Here is a 21808-nt window from a genome sequence, read left to right on the forward strand (position 1 = left end):
TTACCATGTGCGTTGGAGTGATCTCAGCTGTCTCTTGTTTTTGGCAACCCTAAAGACAGACCTTCTTTTGATTTCAGTTCCTTCTGGCTCCCTTCATTCTGCTGCCACCTCTATCCTGTCATGATAGATAATAGGGATGCCATCAAAAGCAAATAGGGACGTGTGACATCTGCTGTCATGTCACAAGTTTAGGTATACAGCCTCAGTTCTTTAAAGAATTGCATTCATGCCTCAAAAAAACCCAAAAAACTACTGAATGATAACTAGGATATATGCTATCACTTGGCATATCTGTGATAGTGGTGCCTTAGTTATGTATGCCGAATTACTAGATAAGGTGTTTGTTTGAAGTTTTTTTCTTGAGATTCAGGTGGGGATTGCTGCTTAAGACCCCCTAACATTACTACCACTGCATTCACATATATAGTTCTATAGCCACAGATTTTCCACTTGAATATAACTTAAATAACATTAAATAAGTCCTATGTTTAAAAATATGTTTTATAGTTATTCTAAAGCAATGTGCAATGGATTAAGGGTGCTTTCTTCCACCTCTAGAGTGCCTGGAAGTAGAAATAGTATGATGTGTTTAAAAGAATACAGTCTTCAAAGTCAAGAAAGATTTGTATTCAATTGTCATCTCTATCACTTACAAGCTGTGTTACCTTAAAAAAGTCACATTATGTCTCTGAGACTCAGTTACCTCATCGGCAAAATGGGGTAATAATACTGGTAGTATCTTTCTCATTGGGTCATTGCACAGATCAAATGAGAGCATGAATGTATGTAAAACGCTTTGCAAACTTTAAAGTACCATATCAATGTCAATTATCATTAAATGGCCCATGGATTCTGAGTTACCCTGTGGGAATAAGGTAATTAAAACAATGGCTTGTTGTTGTCTAGTCATTCTTCAGTTGTGTCTGATTCTTAAGAGACCCCATTTGGGGTTTTCCTGGACAAGATACTAGAGCGGTTTGCCATTTCCTTCTCCAGCTCATTTTCCAAATGAGGAACTGAGGCAAACAGGGTTAAGTGACTTGCCCAGGGTCACACAGCTAGGAAGTCTCTGAAGCTGAATTTGAACTTACAAAGATGAGTCTTCCTGATTCCAGGGCCCAGCACTCTATCTGCTGGGCCACCTAGCTGCTCATAATAACAGCAGCACTTTTCAAATAACTTCCCAAAATGGGGTCATAAAAAGTCACACATGACTGAAATGACCGAACAACAGTAACAACTTTGTGAACTCTGGCTTGACTCTTCTTGCATCTTGCTTACTCTCTCAGATCATCATTTGAACGAATCCCTCTTTGTAAACCTTAATTTACTTACAAGCAAGTCATCAGTGTGAATATCCTCTGGGAGGGTTATTTATCTCAGTCTCTTTTAGAGAAGCAGTCCAGTACAGTAACAAAAATGCTTCATTTGGAATAAGAGGATCTGGGTTCAAATCCTAGCTCTGCCATTTATTTCCAGCATATCCTTGGCCAAGTCATTTCCCCTTTCTTTAAATGAAGTTGCTTGACTAGATAGCCTTTAAAGTTCCCAACAGCTCTAAACATGGCCCTAAATACTCCTAACCACCAGCACATTCAGGGTCCATTCTTCCTAAGGGAGAGGGTTCCGATAGTGAATAAGATTCTTGTTGATCCTTTTATTTGTCCCCATTCCCCATTTGACCTTGGCACCTGCTCTATGTCCTACATCCCTGGGAACATTATTCTTCTAGTCATTTCTGCTATATCCAGCTCAATAAAAAATGTTCTGGGAATGGTTAGAGGGAAGCAGCTTTGTATCATAGTGGTAGCTTCAGGCCAAAAGCACAGCGAGTACTGGTGGGTAGACACAATACTGGTAAAATATCCAAAGGCAAATGGCTGAGTGGAGTGTGGTCACGTACTCCATTGGCAGAGATACAGGAGTGGTTTACCATTTCCTTCTCCAGCTCATTTTGCAGATGAGGAAACTGAGGCAAACAGGGTTAAGTGACACTCCCAGGGTTACACATCTAGTAAGTGTCTGAAGCTGGATTTGAACTCAGGAAGAGGAGTGTTCCTGATTCCAAACCCAGTGCTCTAGCCACCTAGTTCATAAGGTGGACAGATTCAAAGAGCTAGGCAGGAGCTGAAGGAGGGAGGGGGAGATTTTAGCAGCAGTCTAAACTTGGGGGAATCGACATGGAATATGACGGGGCAACACACTATGAAGAAGGATAGATGACCTTGGTGAGCTATCCTCCATAACTTCTCCATCTAAGATAGTTTTTTATGGTAGTGACATTCAAGTCATGCCTTCTTTTTATTCCACTGGGTCAGCTTTGGTGTGGACATGAACAGTCCAGCAGCATTTAGAACAATGGAAGGGACCTGAAATCTGCTTCCTGCCTAAGATAAGAATTGTACTACATCTCCTGACAAGGCCCCTAAGATTGTGGGGCTAAATGTAATCAGCATAAAGAGGAGCATGAGGAAGACCTCATCACCCAAAAGGAACCCCTTTTCCATTTTATCCCTTCCTCCATAACAGTGGCAAATAGCTTTGATGAGCTTCTGTCTCCCTGTTTTATGCTTCACTTATGAAATTTAAATTCAAAACAATCTTGATAATCTCAACAACATTACATTAGGGAAAACATAGTCATTTCAGAAATACATATTAAGCACTTTTATCAGAAGAGCTGCTCCCAGAAAGTACTCAGTTACTCATGACTGGAGGTCTTCAAACAGAGGCTTAGATGACCACTTGTCAGAGATGTCAAAGGGTATCCTTATTTGGATTCATGTTGGACTAGATGACATTTGTGGTATCTTCTAGCTCTGATTGTCTATGATTCTGTTTTAAGTTATATTGCTTAATTTTATATATTATACATATTCTTAAAAAGTATATTTAAAATTGACATCTATGTATGGATTAATCTCTTCTCTTAACTTCCACTATTTTTTCAGAGATGGATTGCCTTTGAATTTGTTTTTACTACCATATATATTAAAAATCATGAAACCATAAAGGGATCTTAAATATAAACTCTAACACTTGATTTTAGAAGAAATCTCTCTCTTCACTAAGTAACGTGGGATCATTTATTTTGGCCCTGTTAGATAAATTATCTAAATTGACAGCAGATTCATATGGTATTAAGCATGCATACAAAAATCACATTGATAAATTATATACATATTTGTGTCTAATGGTAAGCATCTCTATGGTGGGGCTGGGGGAGGAAAGAAAAGAAAAGGGGAAAAAGAGAAATTTACATAACTTTATTATATATTTAAAAGGAATGGCAAGTTATACATAATAGATTTGCATTTTCATGAGCAATCTTTTTTATTATACTATGTTATGAAAATGCTTGTTTTATTCCATAAAATAAAAATAAAATAATTTTTTAAAATCACATAGATAACTTCTTTAGGCTCAGCTTTCTCATCTACAGAATAAGGAGGTTGGGCTAGATCAGCAATTCTCAAGCTTTTTGGTTCCTTTAGACTCTTAAAAACTATTGAGGAACCCCCAAAGAGCTTTTGTTTTTTGTAGGTTATATCAGTTGATTTTTACCACGTTAGAAATTAAAATATCTTAGCATTATTATGAAAATAGTTTTGACATCTTGAAACCTCTGAAAAGTTCTCAGGGACCCCTCAGGAGTCCCTGGACCACATGTTGAGAACCAGTGGACTAGATCAGTAATGATCCCTTCACTTTTAACCTAGAATGCTTCTCAAAAATACACCAACCACACTGTTCATTTCCACTTCCTTGAATATTCTTTCTCAAGCCATATGATGGCAGCAAAGGTCAAAAAATATGTCCCATGGTGCTTGAGAGGGCTTCAGAGTATTCAGCTGTAAAAGACCAGAGATGAGAACTTGCTAGTAATACTTTATATATTTTACTTAACCTTTCTTTACTACATTACAAAGAATTATGATAAGAAGTCATATTTGCATTTTCTATTTCTTGGCTTCTATAAGATGTATATCTCAACTCTTTTGTAAAGGATAGGAGATGGTTTCTAAGGCAGAATATTTGCTATTATTTATAAGATGGTACATAATGCAGCATAGATCCATAGAGAAGAAAACCAAAGACTATTTAAAGAGAATAGAAAACAAATGATGAGATAAAATCACATTTCCCATAAACACAAAATTTCAGAATTGGAAGGAGTGTCAGTGGCCAATCCATACATGAAAAAGAATTCACTCTACATCAAGCCTGGCAAGTGGCCATACAGTCTTGGCTTAAAGACCAAAATAGCCCATTCCATTTTTAGACAGCTATAATTCTTAGGAAGTTGGGTTTTTTTTCCCCTACATCAGGCCTGAATTTACCTCTTTGAAACTTAAACCCATTATGCCTAGCTCTGCCCTCTGTGAGGTCAAACAGAACATATCTAATCCCTTTCCCGGTCCTTCAAATTTGTGAGTATGTCCTTGTGTCTCATCCCATCCCTGACACCCATCTTCTCCTCCCACCAATTTTCTCTTCTCCAAGCTAGATATTCCCAGTTCCTTCTAATTCCACATCAGGAATGAACTCAAATGCCCTTCACTGATGTTTCTTGTGCTCTTTCGGAAGCACTAGAGCTTTTCAATATCCTTCCCAAAATGTGGAGGCCAGAACTGAATGTAACATTTCACGTGTAATCCGACCAGAGAACAGGACTAACACCTCCTTGTTCTTGGCACCTACACCTCTCTTCATGTAACCTAAGACTGCATTAGGTTTCTGAGAAACCATTTCATACTACTGATTCATATTTCCCTTGCAGGTCACTAAAACCTCTAAATCTTGTTCAGACAAACTGCTCTATAACCATTTACAAAGCCTATCTAAAGAGAACAGAAAACAAATGACGAGATAAAATCATATTTCCCATAATCAAAACATTTTAGAATTGGAAGGAATTTAGAATTGGAAGAATTGGAAGTGCTTTAAGGTGACACAACAGGCCTTTCAGATAGGTAATATAAACGAGTAGGTCACTCCAATTAGAAACTGAATTTGGTTGTTTCCTGGCAGCTAAGAGAAATACATTGGGTTATAGTGTTGTTGGATTTGTTGTTTTGGGGTTTTGTTTTGTTTTGTTTTGTTTTTCTGAGAAGAGGAAGCATACAAACTTAACTATGGAGATTAACTCTTTCTTATTGCTAAGGCCAACACCAACCTAACAGATGCAAATGAATTAAGTAGCTCACTATCACAAAGAAAATCACTCCAGACACCCATGAATAAGTTGTGAAACTTCCTAAGTAAGAAATGTAATTGTCAGGGCTATCCCAGTCGCCTTAGGTTAGTGTTGGGATTCCCACCAAAAAAAGAAAAATTGGTTTACTCTAGAGCAAGGTTTTGGGTCAGTACTATAGAGTTAATTTAGTTTTGTAGTTATGGTTAGGGTTAAGGTAAAGTTCAAGGTTAGAATCAAACTCAGGCTAAAGATGTGTATTAAGATTAGAGTTAGTGTTAGCTTCAGGATGAGGGTTACATTACAGTTAGAAATACAATACAGGTCCAATCGACAGGTTTAAAGTGAGGGCTAAATGAGAAGGTTAAAATGACAGAATTAATAATGACAAAAGTCACGTTTAGGGCTAGAGTTAGGATTGAGTTAAGGATTTTGTTATTTTGTTAATTTGGTTCAACAAAATTTGAATGAGGAACTGAGGCAAACAGGGTTAAGTGATTTGCCCAGGATCACACAGATAGTATCTGAAGCTGGATTTCCAAGCCCAGTGTCCTATCCACTGTACCACCTAGCCGCCTGTATTTCTGGAAACAGGGATTGTAAAGCATATCCTATGCCCAAATTGCATAAAGAGACACATTTTTTAACTAATGCTTACAGATCTAAATTTCATCTTGACATTAACTCTGTCAAGAAAGAGTTGAATACAATTTTACTACATTACACCATTTTTATTTTAAAATCCATCCATTATGTTGAAATTTTCTCTTGATGTGGCATTGCCATCAACAGATTTCCAAAGTAACAAATATTCCCAAATATAAGTTTCAAACATATTATTGTATACCTTAATCAAGAAGCATCTTTAATTATATCTGTTGCTTTATCCACTTGAAATGAAAAATTGGAAGGTTTGTTTCTAAGTTAATTGGTCACAAAATTTTTAGGTATATGGATAATTTTCCTTCCAACCATATTATCTGCAAGTAGCACCATTTAAGTTTATTTTTCATATAATTTGTCAAGCATCATTTCAACTATGTCAATAACTATAGGTAGCAGTTTTTCTTATTAAATGAGGCTTTTTACATTTAGCAGTTCTACAAGGTACTTGGTACACATAATCCTTTTGCTCTCCAGACATGGTTTTTGAAAAAGTTTATTTTTGCTTATTGTTGTTGTTGAGTCATTTCAATTGTATCTGACTCTTTGTGACTCCATTTGAGGTAGTCTAGGCAAAGATACTGGAGTGGTTTGCCATTTCCTTCTCCAGCTCATTTTACAGAGAAAGAAATTGAGGGGAAAAGGGTTAAGTGACTTGCCCAGGGTCATACAGCGAGTGTCTGAGGCCAGATTTGAACTTAAGTCTTCCCGACTCCAGGTCTGGCACTCTATCCACTGCACCACCTAGCTGCCTTTTTGCTTCTTAAAAGCACCTAATTTTACCTGGAAAAAGTCTTGTCTTGCCAACATGATCTGCATAAATACATTCAAGAAAGTGGAAAACTTAATAGATTGAAATGACTTCTGTACTAGAAGCACTTATACCACAGAAACACAGTGGTCTTTCCAATCTATCAAGAGCAACCCTTGTGAAGCCTAATGATAAATACAACGAGTTCTAGTTTCTGTATTTAGGCTGGCTTTCTATATGTTCACTATTTAAACATACTATTGTCTTTGCTTATACCACTCTGAGCTGCTCCCATGGATTTTCTCTTTAAACTAATTATGTATTTATCCATCACAAAGCAATACTTAAAACAATATTAATTTTTAAAATTAGTGAAAATAAAAATTAAAGATATTAAATCTGTTAAAAGTTTTAAGAATTATAACAGTTCTCAAGTTACTCTAATTTTTTTTTGTTTTTTTTTTGTTTTTTTGCTTTTTGGCAGGGCAATTGGGGTTAAGTGACTTGCCCAAGGTCACACAGCTAGTAAGTGTGTGTCAAGTGTCTGAGGCCAGATTCGAACTCAGGTCCTCCTGACTCCAGGGCCAGTGCTCTACTCACTGCACCACCTAGCTGCCCTGTACTCTAATTTTTTAAGGGTTACAGATTTTATAGAAACCAGCTTATCGTATACTTTTTTCTGAAATAAGTGCCACTGAGAAACAGAATCGATATTATGGTACTTTTAACCTCCACACAAAGTGTTTAACTTTGAGCTTACACATTTCACAATCAAATGGCAGGTATCAATGCAATGACACAGTTCATCTACGCTATGAGTCTAGACCAGGAGTGGGGAACCTACAGCCTCGAGGCCACATGCGGCCCTCTAGGTCCTCAAGTGCGGCCCTCCAGTCTAAACCCAACCTGACCAATCAATCAGACCAAACATGTCCTCATTTCCTATCCAGTTGCATTCCTTTGAACTTCTCCATCACCCCAACCCCATTCCCATTACCCCCTTTAAGTTACTTCCCTCCCACATCCTTTCAGCTTCTTTTCGTGTATTGTCTTCTCTCCCTAGATTATAAGTTCCTTGAGGGAAGGGGATGCCTTTTCTTTTTCATATTTGTATTCCTAGCAATTAGCACACAGTGCCTGACACATAGTAGGTGCTTAGTAAGTGACTGACTGACCAGTGTTCATAGTAGCAGATGACTTAAGTGCTAAGATTGAACACACGGTCTCAAATTTTACCTCGTTATATATAATATATAAAACACCCTGCTAAATCTACTTTCAATTGGAGCAAATTTGCAAGATTAGTCTTGTTTTTGTTCATTCTGATTTAAACTTTCCTTTCTTTGAAAAAAAAAAGTCATCATACCCATTCTATTGGCTAATAGGATGGAAAAGGAAAATGACAAATGTTGGAAGGGATGTGGGAAAAATGAGACATTAATGCACCACTGGTAAAGTTGTGACCTGATTCAACCATTCTATGGAGCAATTTGGAACTATGCCCAAAGGGCTATAAAACCATGCATACTCTTTGACCTATGACCTTTGAACTATGACTAAGCTCCCAGAAGGAAAAAATCCTATATGTACAAAAATATTTATAGCAGCTCTTTTCCTGGGAGCAAAGAATTGGAAATTGAAGGGATATCCATCAACTGGGGAATGGCTGAATGTGAGAAATGTGGTTTTGGGGATCACTGGACTTCCCCAAATTGTGAGAACACGCGGCTTTGGGGATCGATCATTGGACTTCCTAGGCAGGGCCAAAGTCCTGAGGAAGAGCCCTGTGATAATCCCTAGGGAAGGCTGTACACACCACAGGACTCCCAGAGGAAGACCAAGTGGTAGCCACCCCTTAATCTGTGAGGATCACAGGACCTCCTAGGGGTCAGACCCTAAGGAGGACCCAAGTGATGGCCCCTTAGAACAGCGGTAAGATCACAAGGCTCCCAAGACAGGGCCAGAAGTCCCAAGTGATATCCCCTTAAGAAGGCTGTGTAGACCACAGGGTTCCCCAAGGGAATCCAGAGTGGTAGCTCTCTTAACACCACAGTGGGGATCACAGGACACCCCAAGACAAGATCCAGGAGTAAGCCCAGCAAGCTTCCACTGCTATTGCTTCCCTTCACTTGACCTTAGGAAGATCCATGTGATTTGTCCATTCTCACCCAAAGAACTCAAGACCAGAGTGGGCAGAGGAAGGCATTTTATCACGATCCTCAAGAGAGCGGGTGTAGTGCTTACAGGAACACTCACACTGACACAGCTGCAGGAGCAGGGGTAACCATTCCCTCCACTCCTGCTAGAGTTACGGTTAGTTTAGTCTTTATTTTTTACATAGTTTTCCTAGGTTATACAGTTTATACAGGTAGGATAATAAGGATACGGAAGCAAAAGTGAAGTTAATTAGATTTTCCTTGTCTTAGTTTAGGATGAAACTATATTCTTTTACTTCCCCTACTTTCCCTCTTTAACATATGCAAATTATGCAAATCAGTAGGCCTGGATTCTTGACCAAGACCACACCCTAGATAAGCTTGAACTGGTTCAAGGGGTTTGGCCTCTCTGATTCCCCTGACTGCCTTCTCAAAAAGCACTCGAAAGTGTACAGGCCTCTGACATCTCACCTGACCGACCTTGAGGCCTGGTTTCTGCTAAAGCTGTGGTGGGGGAGGGCAGGGAAGCACATCTTTAGTTCTGTGGAAACAAAACTCCTCCTCCCAGTTCTTACACTGAACAAATTGTGATATGTGATTGTGATAGAACATTATTGGGCTATAAGAAATGATGAGCAGGATGCTCTGAGAAAAACCTGGAAAGACTCACAGAAGCTAATGCAAAGTGAAATGTACTGTGTGCAAGGTAAGAGCCACATTGTAGGATGATCAGCTGTGGATGATTTAGCCATTCTCAGGAATACAATGATCCAAGACAACTCTCCCCAAGAGAAACAACTGATGGCGTCTGAATACAGATTGAAGCATGCTTTTTTTAACTTTATTTTTCTGCGGGTTTTTGTCTGTTTTTTTTTTCACAACATGACTAATATGGAAATATGTTTTGCATGACTACACATGTATAACCTATATCGAATTGCTTGCCTTCCCAATGAGGGGGTAGGAAGGGAGGGAAACAATTTGCAACTCAAAGTTTTAAAAACATTAAAAATTGTTTTTACATATAAGTGGGGGAAAATAAAATACTATAATGAGAAGAGAAAGAAAAAAGTCAGTGTATTTTTACACAAGTTGTACTTGAAAATATCCTATACCTTTGGCTTCTGCTTTTCCCCTTTGACACATTTCAGATTGTAAAACTCTCAAGGCAGAGTATGGATTACTAATAGTCATCAGTTTTACAAAAAAAAAAACCTCACCCCAAACTATCAGCATTACCTTAATGATGGAATATATAGTGAAAGGTAACATGACCTAGTGGATAGAGGGGTTTCCTTGGTATATACTATCTCTGTGTGGCCATAAGCAGGTCATTTAATCTCTTACGGTCCCAGGCCATTTTCTAAGACTGTTAGATGACTTGATGATTTATATCAGTAGGGGGAGTTTCCATATTGGGAGCTCCTATATAAAAGAAATCACAGGCCCAGAACAAAAAAATAAATCTCTAATCATGACCCTAAACAAATCCTGACCTACAACATAATTCAAATACAACCTGTGACCCTAAAGCTTTAACCATAACTATAATCCAAGTCAAATATCTGACGACAACCCTAATGTGAACCATCCTAGACCCTAACCCAAACTCCACTTTAACATTAATTCTATAGCTGATCATAACACTCCAACTCATATAATAGTTCACATTCCATGTAACTCTAGTGATAATTGTAGCAATAATGTCTACCATAAACCTAAATCTTTCCCTACTCCCTGTACTACTCCACCATTATATCTGATCCTAGCTATAACACAGGTGTGTTGCAGCCAATTCAGTATCAGCATTTAAACCTCATGAAATGGCAAGTTGGGGCAGTTAGATGGCGCAGTGAATAGAGCGCTGGCCCTGCAATCAGGAGGACCTGAGTTCAAATTCAGCCTCAGATACTTGACACACTTACTAGCTGTGTGACCTTGGGCAAGTCACTTAACCCCAATTGCCCTGCCTTCCCCCCTCCAACAAAAAACAAACAAAAAGAGAAATTGGCAAGCACAAATTACAGCTTGATTTGCTGATTGTCAAGAAAGTGACAGAGAAAATGTAAACAAAAAAGTGTGTCTTGCTTTAAAAAAAATTTTTTTTGGAGAGCTGGTTGTTAAATATTTATCAGTACACCATTACCTTTGATGATTCTCAAGTGGCACATCTACCTGGGAAACTGGAAACTATGTACCCCAACTACCTTCTCTGCAGGAACAATATTGTTCAAGACTGATATGAGAGATTCATCCAGTGCTCTTGGGCAGACCCAGGTCTACAAACATTCCCAAACTCTCAATGTCCCACTACAGCAAATTGATGGTTTTCCCTTATAACTTGGCCTAGTTATCCATAAAACCCTGCCTTTGGCCATGCTGGCCCCACAAATCACGTGCAGTTTGATTTTATCTGGTTTCCTGCACTCATGATTCTTTGGATTTCCTGGCCAAAAAAAAAATCCATGACCATGGCAATAGCCTGTAGCCATCAAAGGACTCTTTTCTGTACCCAAATTGCTGAATTCCTAGTTTCTCGTTAGTGTCCCAAGGCAACGAGAGCAACTGGTTCACTAGACGGGTCCTGCCTGTTACTGGGAACACCTAGCTCTTCTCTTTACTAGCAACAATAGCTATCCACCAAGCTTGGGAAATTTGTCCCAGAATCCTGCCACTGTCTTCCAGACATCTTGAACAAAAAGTTCTTTCCCAAAAGTCTCTCCCAAACTATGTGACTATCTGATTTATTTCTAACGAAGAACCAAAGTTCTGTAATGTTTCTCAACATACTCTAAGTTCCTTGAAATAAAGGACTCTTTGAAAAAGCAAGCACTTTCATGAAAACTACTCTTCAGCTCCGGAGCTAGAGGGTAACTGAGAAAATTTGGAATGGGGTTTTATCCACCCATTGAAAGCAGGAACTCTTTCTTCATAAGTAAGAAGGGTAAGGCCTGTATTTTTGCACTGATAACAGATAGAACCCCCAAACAGTTTACAATCTAAAGTAACTGTCCCTAACGGAATAGCTGTAAGAACATGAAAGCCAGAGCATGAGTCGAAAGTAGAATTTCCCACAAGACAGTATTTTATATACTGGGCAATGGCATTTGAATTTTGTAATGCCTCAGTCACATTTCAGGATCTCATAATACCCAGTAGAACTTCCTTAATCAATTCATGGTCACTTATTCTTGATGACATTTTAATTATTATAGCACACTCAAAACTTTTATGTCCAGCTATTCCTTTGATAACCTGCCCAAGTATTGCATTTATGTCAACTTTCAAAAGTGTTTATTTGACCAAGAGGAAATGAATTTTCAAGAACGTCCTCCAGATTACTAACAAACAGTTCTGTTCAGTAGAACAACTGACATTTAGTCACTACTTTAAGGTTTGCAAAGTGTTTTACATATATCATTATGCTCACCAGGCCAATCTCGCCAAACACTGGCAACACCCACCTCTTATCCTTCTCCAAAAGCCATGACTAACACAAATCCTGGCAAGATGATTCAGTGGCTGGCCCAAACCTCCAACTTTCAGGACATCTTTACCACACTAACTTTATTCCTAACAACAGTCCTATGAAAGGTGTACTGCAGGTGTTATTACTCTCATTTTATAATGAGAAAACTGATGCTTACAGAGATTAAGGGACTTGCCCAGAATCACACAATTGGTAAACATCAAAGACCAGATTTGAACACAGATCCCTCCTGATGCCCAATTCAGTATTCTTCCCACTATACCAACTAGATCATAACTGACATTTAAATAGCAATTTAAGGTTGAAAAAGCACTTTGTCTCATTTGACCCTAAGGACAATGGGAAGTCACTGAAGGTTTTTGAACAAGGTTTTTGAGGGATGCGGTCAGACCTGCGTCTTGTGTAGATAATTCTGGCAAACAGATATGGGGCTTGAGAAAGGAAGAGGGGAAAAATAAAGAGATGATTCTGAGGCTCTGAATCTTAATGAGTGGGAACATTTTGGTGTCCTCAGAAGAAACAAGGAAATTGAGAAGAGAGGTGGGTTTAAAGTGGGAAGAGGACGAATTCGTGTCCAATTTGACGTGTGAACTGCGATGTTAATGGAGAGATATCCAGTGTGCACTTAGAAATGTGGGACCACAGTTCAAGTTGAAGATTAAAACTGGATAGATAAATCTGAAAATTACCTACATAGAGATGATGATTGAATCCTATTATAATTTACTTCTTGAACATGCCCTGATTCTTGACTCTATTTTTCTAGACTTTTAAGTAACCACCTTGCCCTTTCTTCTTTTATTTGTGTCCTTCCAGTCCTGATCTTTTCTGCCTGCTCTCTGATCTACTATTTCCCCTCATCTATAATATTTGTACACACTCTGAATTCAGCTTGCCCTCCTGGAAGTGACCTATGACTTTGCTCTTGCCTTTACTCTGGACTGCTCACCTTGTTTACAGTCTTCAGACTGATACTTTTGCCACTAGCTTCAACAAAGTAGCCCAAGTCCAACCTTTTCCCCCTGTTCCCTATTCTGTACACTCAGTCTTGTCTCAATGTACTTAAAGTCCCACTCTTTACCCTGTGATCCATAATATGCATCTACCTGCAGGACCGGTACTTAGTGAACCCTTAGACTTTTGCGCTAGAGTCCTACATTAAAGAAAAGTTATGTAGTTTACTAAAAAATAATCAACCAAACACACTATTTAAGATATCTTTTTGCATGATACATTTATGCAGCAGCATGAGGAAGCCATTAAATCAACTAAAGCAGTGAGACTTTTATTAACTAAAAATTGTCCTGTATAAATTTATTATAAACCCAAAAGTTCATTGTAACATCTAAAGCATGGAGTTTGGTATATCTTATCTCATCCATTTTGGACCCTCCTGAAGGGATTTAGTTACTTGAAAATATAATAAGAATTTTGTAACAAGGCAACCACACAACACAGGCACTATGACAGTGAAAAGAATATGTAGAGAATTTTGTACCACTGAGGAATCCATAGTCAGGCAGTTCAATGAACACATAGTATCCATGGAAACTAAGCTTGGGTAACATCATTTCATACAGTATTCTACAGAGTTAAGTCCACACACCAAATTTAACCATTTTTTATTAAAACCATACATAGAATTTACATGTGGGGTTTTTATGGCACTGTTTATTACAAATTTCTGATAAAGGAAAATAACACCACAGATGTTTTACATTTAGACTTTGGTGATAAGAATACAATATAGCTCATTACATGAAGGACCATGACATCGGAAGCACCTGAGAAATCCAGCACACAGCTGATTATCATCTGCTTTCATATAGTCTCTCCTTCATTAAGAACCTAATTTGGTATTTATCACTTCTTTTAAAGAAGTTCATGGATACTGATGCTCCCTCCTCAGAATGGACAGATCAACAGCTAAGGAGGGACAAAGCTCCCATCGCCATTCACCCTGTGTAGCGGGCTTGAAAGGGCATTGGCCTAAATGACTATAATGCCAAAGAAATAAACTAATTTCATACTTTCAAAGATATTATTTTCTTTGTGGTAACTGGCATTATTTATCCTTGCTCAGCATATGTAGATGTAAAGCTGTGCCTCCAAATGAAGCCCTAACCAACTAACCCATTTCCCCAGAAGCTCAATCCCATCCTTGTATATAAAAAGAATCAGGGCCATAGGATCCTGGACTCTAGGACGACAAAAGGGCCTTGTCATCTGTCTAGCCAACTTACACATATTCCACAGATCCTGCTCAGATGATCCTGACAGGCTAAGACCTCACATACTCCCTTCAACCTAGAGAAGAGGAGAAGCCACCACAGCATCCCTAACCACATCTCAGCCAGCTGCTTCCAAGTACTATGTGCCTAATGAGAGGGACCAAGGTCTCTACTAGGATTGGTTTCTACCTCAAAAGGAGAAACAGTTCTGGGGGTTTGTGGAGGAGAGAGCTGCCATGGCCGTAGATACTCGTTTAAGAAGCTAGAATCGAAGTAAAGAAAACATAGGTTGGTGGCCAAATGTTTACAACTACTAATGTCATCTATCTTATCCCAGGAGCTCTTTTAACCTTTGCCAAGACAAGGAGGAAAAATGTATGTGTTTTAGTAGTGCATTTTGCAAGGGCAAACAGTAATAGCCAGTTAAATGATTTATTTATGACTAATTTTAAAAACAGAAGGTGCCTCTTTTCCTGAGTCCTTAGCAAAATAAAGCAATAAAATAAAGTAACAAAAATTTAAAATAATCCTATTTTTATTTTTTTCTACAGCACCCTCACAGTTTAGAACGGTTTTCTCAGTATAGATCTTACACCCATAGATTTATAAGCATCTAGATTAGATTACAGCATAGGTGTTAATTTTCAATTTATAATTAAATGTAGCAATTGAAAATAATACACCTATAACATAAAAATTCCATTCACCTGGCTGAAAATATCTTAACAATGTTATAAATTCAATGCCAGCTTGAATCCCTGTCCATACAAAAGTATGAATTATTTATTTCATTAAAGAATATACTGACGTATCATATTTTAACAATGATAAAATTTCTAGTACATTATACAATTTTAAAATACATAGCATCTCATTTTTACATCACATTTTTGAATTATCATGCCTTCTATTTTGTCAGCAAAACCTTCAGGGTACAGTGCATTGACATAATAAAAACAAGGCACAATAATACACTTACAATAATTATTATAATATACAAAGTATTTTTCTAGTTTTTAAGCTTCATTTTGGAAACATTTAGGAAATGGTTCATAAAAATCCTGAAAAACCATCACATCATATTGTAGTTAATGTGCAATTCTGCATAAACAGCTTACTGTGAGCCATAATTCCATTATACAGAATATGGTTCTCATCATATAAGCTGTGGAAAGCTAAAAAGTATTCAGAAAACTCATGTTTTATGTTAGACATCTGAAATATCCAGATAACTTAAGCAATTTTTGGCTCTATATTTTCCAGAAATTAATCTTGATTGTCACTTTATTTTCAAATAGATAATAATCTATATGGCAGGTGAAGAAGCATCATGAATCCCTTATAATATTTGAATTGGATTCAAGTGGTATTGAATCCAAGTAGAATAAATTGCAATTTTTAAAAAACTGAAAACTCAAATTATCATGGAAATTCCAAGTGAAAGGGAAAGAATTAAAGGAAGCAAAGAAAGCAGGAAATGTACAGACAACAATAAAATCCAAACATAGACTTAAACGTTGAATTATTTCTTCTGTCAAGACATATCTTTTGCATATCAATTGCTCTAACAAATTCATTACCTTACTAACATAAACCTCCATACTGACATTTTTAAAATGATGAACAGTCTTGGCTAAAGTATCACTACAATAATTTAAAATTTTAATTCACAGAAGAAAAATATTTTCAAGAGTTTTCAGTCTTTCTAAAATGGAACAAATTCCATAGAATTTATATTTATAAGTGAAATTAAGTTATAAAAAAGTACTTACTCTTCTTACCTAAAGATTGTCTTCACAACTCAAGTTAAAAATTTAGGCCCATGACACATTGTTCAGTGCATGCACATCCTGGAAGAGCAAACCATACTGCACAAACATCCAGGCTCCTAGCCCCACTGACAAACTCTTCTTTTAGATCATCACTGTCCCAAATCTCTTTACATGGGAGAATCTTGTTTCTTTAGCTGATGAATTTGCTTCTGTATCTGGTCTTTATCAAGTTTCATTTTGGCTTCAAGAACTTGTCTGAGTGATCCTATGCTTTCATAGATGGCTGCAAACCCTTATAAAGATGTAAATTTCACAAAAGTTAAAAATTTGCAAATGCTGTGTCAAGGCTAAATTCTATATCAAAATAAAAATTTTAATTACAATGCAATCCTACTGACTGCTGAAACAAGTTCAAAATGAAGTTTCAACCTTATATTTAAAAGGCCCTGACATTGAAAAGTAACTTTTTAGGAAATGATTAGGGAAAGACACATTAACATTTCTTGGGCCACTTCCTATTATTAATTGCCTCAGTGGTATATTGAAAGTATTCCATAAACTAATTCATGAAACTATACAATATTAAATGATAATAAAATACCCCAACAAGAATTAATTATACTGTGATATAATCCAATAGACATTTCCCTAAGTAATTCAATAATCTACTTGGACAATATTATAGCCCAACAAAGTAGTTTCTACAGAACTATATTAACAAGTAATTATCTAATTTACACATTGACTGTCAGTTTCTACCTTTCAAAATAGTATTAAACCTTCAATATTTTCAACAAAGTCATTCCTAAGCTAATAAATAATTTTAATTTCCACCTGACAAAAGAAAAACAAATTAGCATATATGGAGAATTAATTCCTTCATATGCTTGGGATGAGAGCAGCATGAGTAGCACAAGCAGGGCAGTGAAATACATTGAAAATCATGTTTCCTGCCCCAGAAGGATGAAAGACTAAATGTCCTTATACCCTAAAAAAGCAGGTGAAGGTGTATACTGATTTCTGTATCATAATGAGACCTTGGATATTATGCTAGAAATTTACTCACTGTCTTTTTGGGTAAAAGATGAAACCTAAATAGGCAAGTTAAGTTGCTAGCACAACAATTTGGTTCCCGACATAGTCCTCCTTTACAAGTGCTGAAAATAGCTTACTTTAGCCGGCAAAGGGTAATTGTATGGAATTTCAAGACCATTTTTATATATTAATCCACCATAACTGTTCAGGAAAGTGGCTTGGTATACTTTTGGAACACTATGGTATACTTACTTTTACTATTAACATAGTTTCTAGAAGATTGTGGAGAATGATACAAATCATTTTGTTTTTACATCAAAGTGAACATAAACTACATTTATATATTTTTTGCCCTACCAGCATTGACTTCTGCTTTCATTTCTTTCATCTCTTCATTCATCTGCAATTCAATCTTGCTGATTCGGATATTGATCTTCTCATCATCAGATTTCAGTCTCTGTGCTTCCATATTTTTCTTTTGTATCTCTTCTATTTTATCAAGCTTTGCTGACATCTGAGTGAACTTCTTCTCTATGGTCCTTTCACTGATTTCCTAGGATGGATGAAAATAATTGCACTTAATCACTCTAGAATGAAACTGCATTTCATGTGGGGAGTATTGTTGTCACTTAATTACTATGCTGGACGTGAACATAAACAATGGGCCAATTAAATTCGATACATTTGTTAAGCACCTACAATGTTCAAGGCAATGAGGATACAATAATTAAAAATGACTGGAAACAACAGTTCTTGCCTTAAAGAAAATTATTATCTAATGGGGAATTGAGAAAGGGTAAAGAAAGCAGATGTACAAAAATAAGAATGATATAAGGGCAAAAATTAATCAAACATCTATTAGGTGCTTACTATGTTCCAGGCACCGGTGATACAAATAAGAAAAAGAAACAGTCCCTTCCCTCAAGGAGCTTACAGTCCAATAGAGGAGACAACTTGCAGACAAATATATACAATGCAAGCTATATACAGGATAAACAGAGAATAATTAATGGAGAAAAGGCACTAGAATTAAGAGGAATTGGGGAAGACTTCCTGTAGGAGGTGGGATTTTAGTTGGGACTTACAGGAAACCAGAGAGGTCAGTAGTCTGAGTAGAAGAAGGAAAACATTCCAGGCATGGGAGACAAACAGAGAAAATGCCCAGAGCTGAGAGATGAAGTGCTTTGTGGAACAGCCAGGAGCCAATGTCACTGAATCAAAGAGTATGAGTTGGGTTTTAAGGTGTAAGAAGACTAGAAAGGTTATAAAGGATTTTTAATGTCAAACAGAGCATTTTGTATATGATCCTGGAGGCAATAGGGAGCCACGGGAGTTTACTGAGTAGGGAATATGGTTGGAGCTGGGCTTTAGGAATCCCTTTGGTGGCTGAATGGATTGGAGTGAGGAGAGACTTAAGGTAGGCAGACCCACCAGCAGCTATTGCAGTAATCCAGGTCTGAGGTGACGAGGACCTGCACTGGAGCAGTGGCAATGTCAGAGGTGTATTCAAGAGATGTTAAAGAGGTTTGCTGCCCAATAACTTCTGAAAATGGGATGTGTAGCTGGTTGGTCAAGGAAGTTCCCTGATCAACTTAAGCTCTGGAGTAGTTAGTTTTTGTTTGGGACTTTGTATCTTCCTAGGAAGGGTATGGAAATGCCCCACGGAGGCTGGGTTTGGTTTAAAGGAGATGAATTAGTTGGCCATACTGTTGAGGGAGGAGTCACCCATTTGTTCTGTCCTATGAAAGGATGGTATCAGACCTTCTCAGTCCTTTTTCCTTTTCTTCCAAAAAACTCCTGGGAGTACATAAGAGCTAAGAGGGAACCTAAGTTCCTCGTTGAAGATATCTTACCCACATCTGTAGAAACCTAGACCACACTTAGTTTATATTAAAAGTTTCCTGGAGTAAACTCTGGGTGGGGACACAAAGATCCAAAGAGTGTTATGAGGGAAAGCAGAAGGGCATCCCCTAAGACAGAACCAAGTCCATGTAAAGCCAGAGCTTAGGAATTCTTGACTACCAACAACATCTTGAGAGCTATCCCAGCAATCATCATTCTCTTTGGACCCCTACATATGTAAAATTTGTTCTACACCAAATTTTCAAACAAGTATGTGGAACTCTAAGCAGTTACTAGGAGTCCTCAAGCATAAGAACAGAAGCAAATGAGGAAAAATAATGGCAGCTATAATTTTGTCTCTACTTTTTTGGAAATATAACTTCTCCAAACATATTTGATTTTAGGGCAAACAAAATTATTCAATGATAACAGAATCACCAAAACTAGGTCTTTGAGGTTAGGTGTCTACAAAGCCAAATGTCAAAAGATATTAGCTGGTTTTACTTGGTTTATTTGCTTAATTTGGATGATAAATTTGGATACCCTCAAATTCAATTTATTTAGTCCGAAGTCCCTGAATTTATCTGTCTATACAGGTTAAATAAGCCCAAACAAATATAAGTACCTTTGTCTCTTTAAAGTATGAAGGGAAAACAAAATACAGAAAAAGACCCTGACTTAAAACCCCCCAAAACTTATATAAAATTAAGTAAACTGACAGCCAGTTGGTATGCGTGATCAAAACAGCCCCTAACATGGATTTCTAAATGTTGTTTTATTAGGTAATACAAACATAATAACAGATACCTACACTATTTTCCTTAACAACCAAGGCAAGTTGATCAATCTTCTGTAAAAGTTCTTTTTCTATCCGTTCTTGCTCCTGTTGTAACCAGTTCCGTGCAGACAAAATCTGGCTGCTAAGTTCTTCCACTGTACCTTTAAATCTAAGAAAGGAAAACTAGTTAATTGACAACAACTCCAAAGCGTTTTACTCTCTCACTTACAGCTCTATACAAATATAAACATTCAACAAGTACTTATCATATATCAACTATGTGTTCTGAACTATGCTAAGATATGGAGAATAGAAAAGACCAATAACAGAAAAGAATAAAATATGCTACTTGCTCTTAAGGAACCAATGCAGGTAATAATTCTTAAAGGCGTGAAACAGAGAACAATAAGAAATAGAACACAATCAAGCACCTTAACGCATGCTATGGAAGATTAGAAAATAGAGAAAGCATAATAGAAATCACATTCCTTTTCAAATACTGAGAAAAGTTCCACAAATTTCGAAGTTATTTCATCCTTAGTAGCATTTCTCTCTGTGACTTACAGATTGAAAATGGGATTCTAGTGAAATTGTAAAAGAACCTCCCATCAGGTGTCTCATCATGGCAAGGAGGTGACTCTGGAGTCTCAAAAGCAATGCCAGCAGAACACAATCTCCGGCTGTTCCTAATTTTCTAAGTTGAAAAGGCTTAGAGAAAAGGCTTGCAACAGACTTTATGTCTATCCTCTGAGGTACGGTCTAAGCTTATAAAGGCTTATCACCAGCAGTTTGGGCACACAAAGTTCATGAGATAATCTCTGACTTGTGTGTGGGAGACAAAGAGGAGAGTTGCAGTTGCAATATGCATTGATGGAGAGGGTGCCAGTACTGATACCCTTGAAGTATGTAGGCTTACAAAAAGGATACAAAATTTTACTCCTTGTTTAGAATAAAGGTAAGCTTCAAGGTAAGCTCCTACTATCTTTTTGCTGCTTCCTAAGCAGTTTATGCAATTGTGTTACCTAGAAGCCATGCACCTACTAAGAGAAGAGCTATTAAAGCAAAGAAACCAGGGGTGGAAATGAAAGAAATGTTTCTCCTCTCCATAACCAAGGAGTACTCTGCTATATCCAATATACCTAGAGAGAAGAATCTGGCTCTGTGTGGGTATGCGCACACATGCCATGTGTATAATTTTTACAAGATACAAGATTTTTTCATTGTAAGAATAGACAAATAACATAGAAAAGAAAATGCTTTTAACTTTTCTAAATGTTAAAATGAACAACAGAGTATTGAGGGATTAAGTATTAAGTGTTTTTTAAGTCTCAGATGAAAGAATATAAAAGAAACAAGAGAAATATGAAACAGGTCAGCTACATTTCTTGCTCTATAGCCAAAATGCTCCTGAGGAAAACACAAAGCATGATACTCATTTAAGGTTTTGCATCTTTACTTATGAGGAATGGTCGACACTTCTTGCTCAAAGCTGTTTTCTTACTTAAATGTGTTATTATAGTCACTAAATATTTTGTAATCTTAACCACTGAAAAACAGGCTAGTAGAGAAAATACACAAAAGAATTGTGGTATAGTGGGGGGAAAGCACTGTAATTTTGGAGTCAGATGATCTGAGTTCCAAAATTCTGACTGCCAATTATTATAGTACTTGTAGGTCTGTGGACAAGCTATTTTCCCTCTAGACCTCAGTATCCTTATCTGTAAAATGAGAAATTCAAAATAAATGGGCTGAATTTGGAGTAGATGGGCTGTTAGGTCCCTTCTAAATCCAAACTGATGATACTATAATAAAAGATTAAACTGTTTTGGCTGCTGTTTCAGAGACAATACAATTCTAACCCACTGCACTTGGCAGAAGAAAGGTAGCTCAAGATTA

General features: G+C 37.2%; 1 protein-coding gene across 3 annotated transcripts in view; it reads right to left on the minus strand.

Annotated features, from left to right (window-relative positions):
* Positions 1–15943: 15943 nt before the first annotated feature.
* The window catches only part of FAM81A (family with sequence similarity 81 member A), a 79567-nt gene continuing 73702 nt past the window's right edge, over positions 15944–21808 (minus strand). For all 3 annotated transcript variants that reach the window (XM_036736978.1, XM_036736979.1, XM_036736980.1), the window contains exons 7-9: positions 19946–20081; positions 17650–17845; positions 15944–16549 (exon numbers count right to left, since the gene is read on the minus strand). In XM_036736978.1, the coding sequence (XP_036592873.1) occupies positions 16425–16549; positions 17650–17845; positions 19946–20081 (457 nt within the window). In that variant the 3' untranslated portion in view covers positions 15944–16424. The remainder of the gene's footprint in view (positions 16550–17649; positions 17846–19945; positions 20082–21808) is intronic.

The sequence above is a fragment of the Trichosurus vulpecula genome, chromosome 8 (genome assembly GCF_011100635.1).
Source record: "Trichosurus vulpecula isolate mTriVul1 chromosome 8, mTriVul1.pri, whole genome shotgun sequence".
NCBI lineage: Eukaryota > Metazoa > Chordata > Mammalia > Diprotodontia > Phalangeridae > Trichosurus > Trichosurus vulpecula.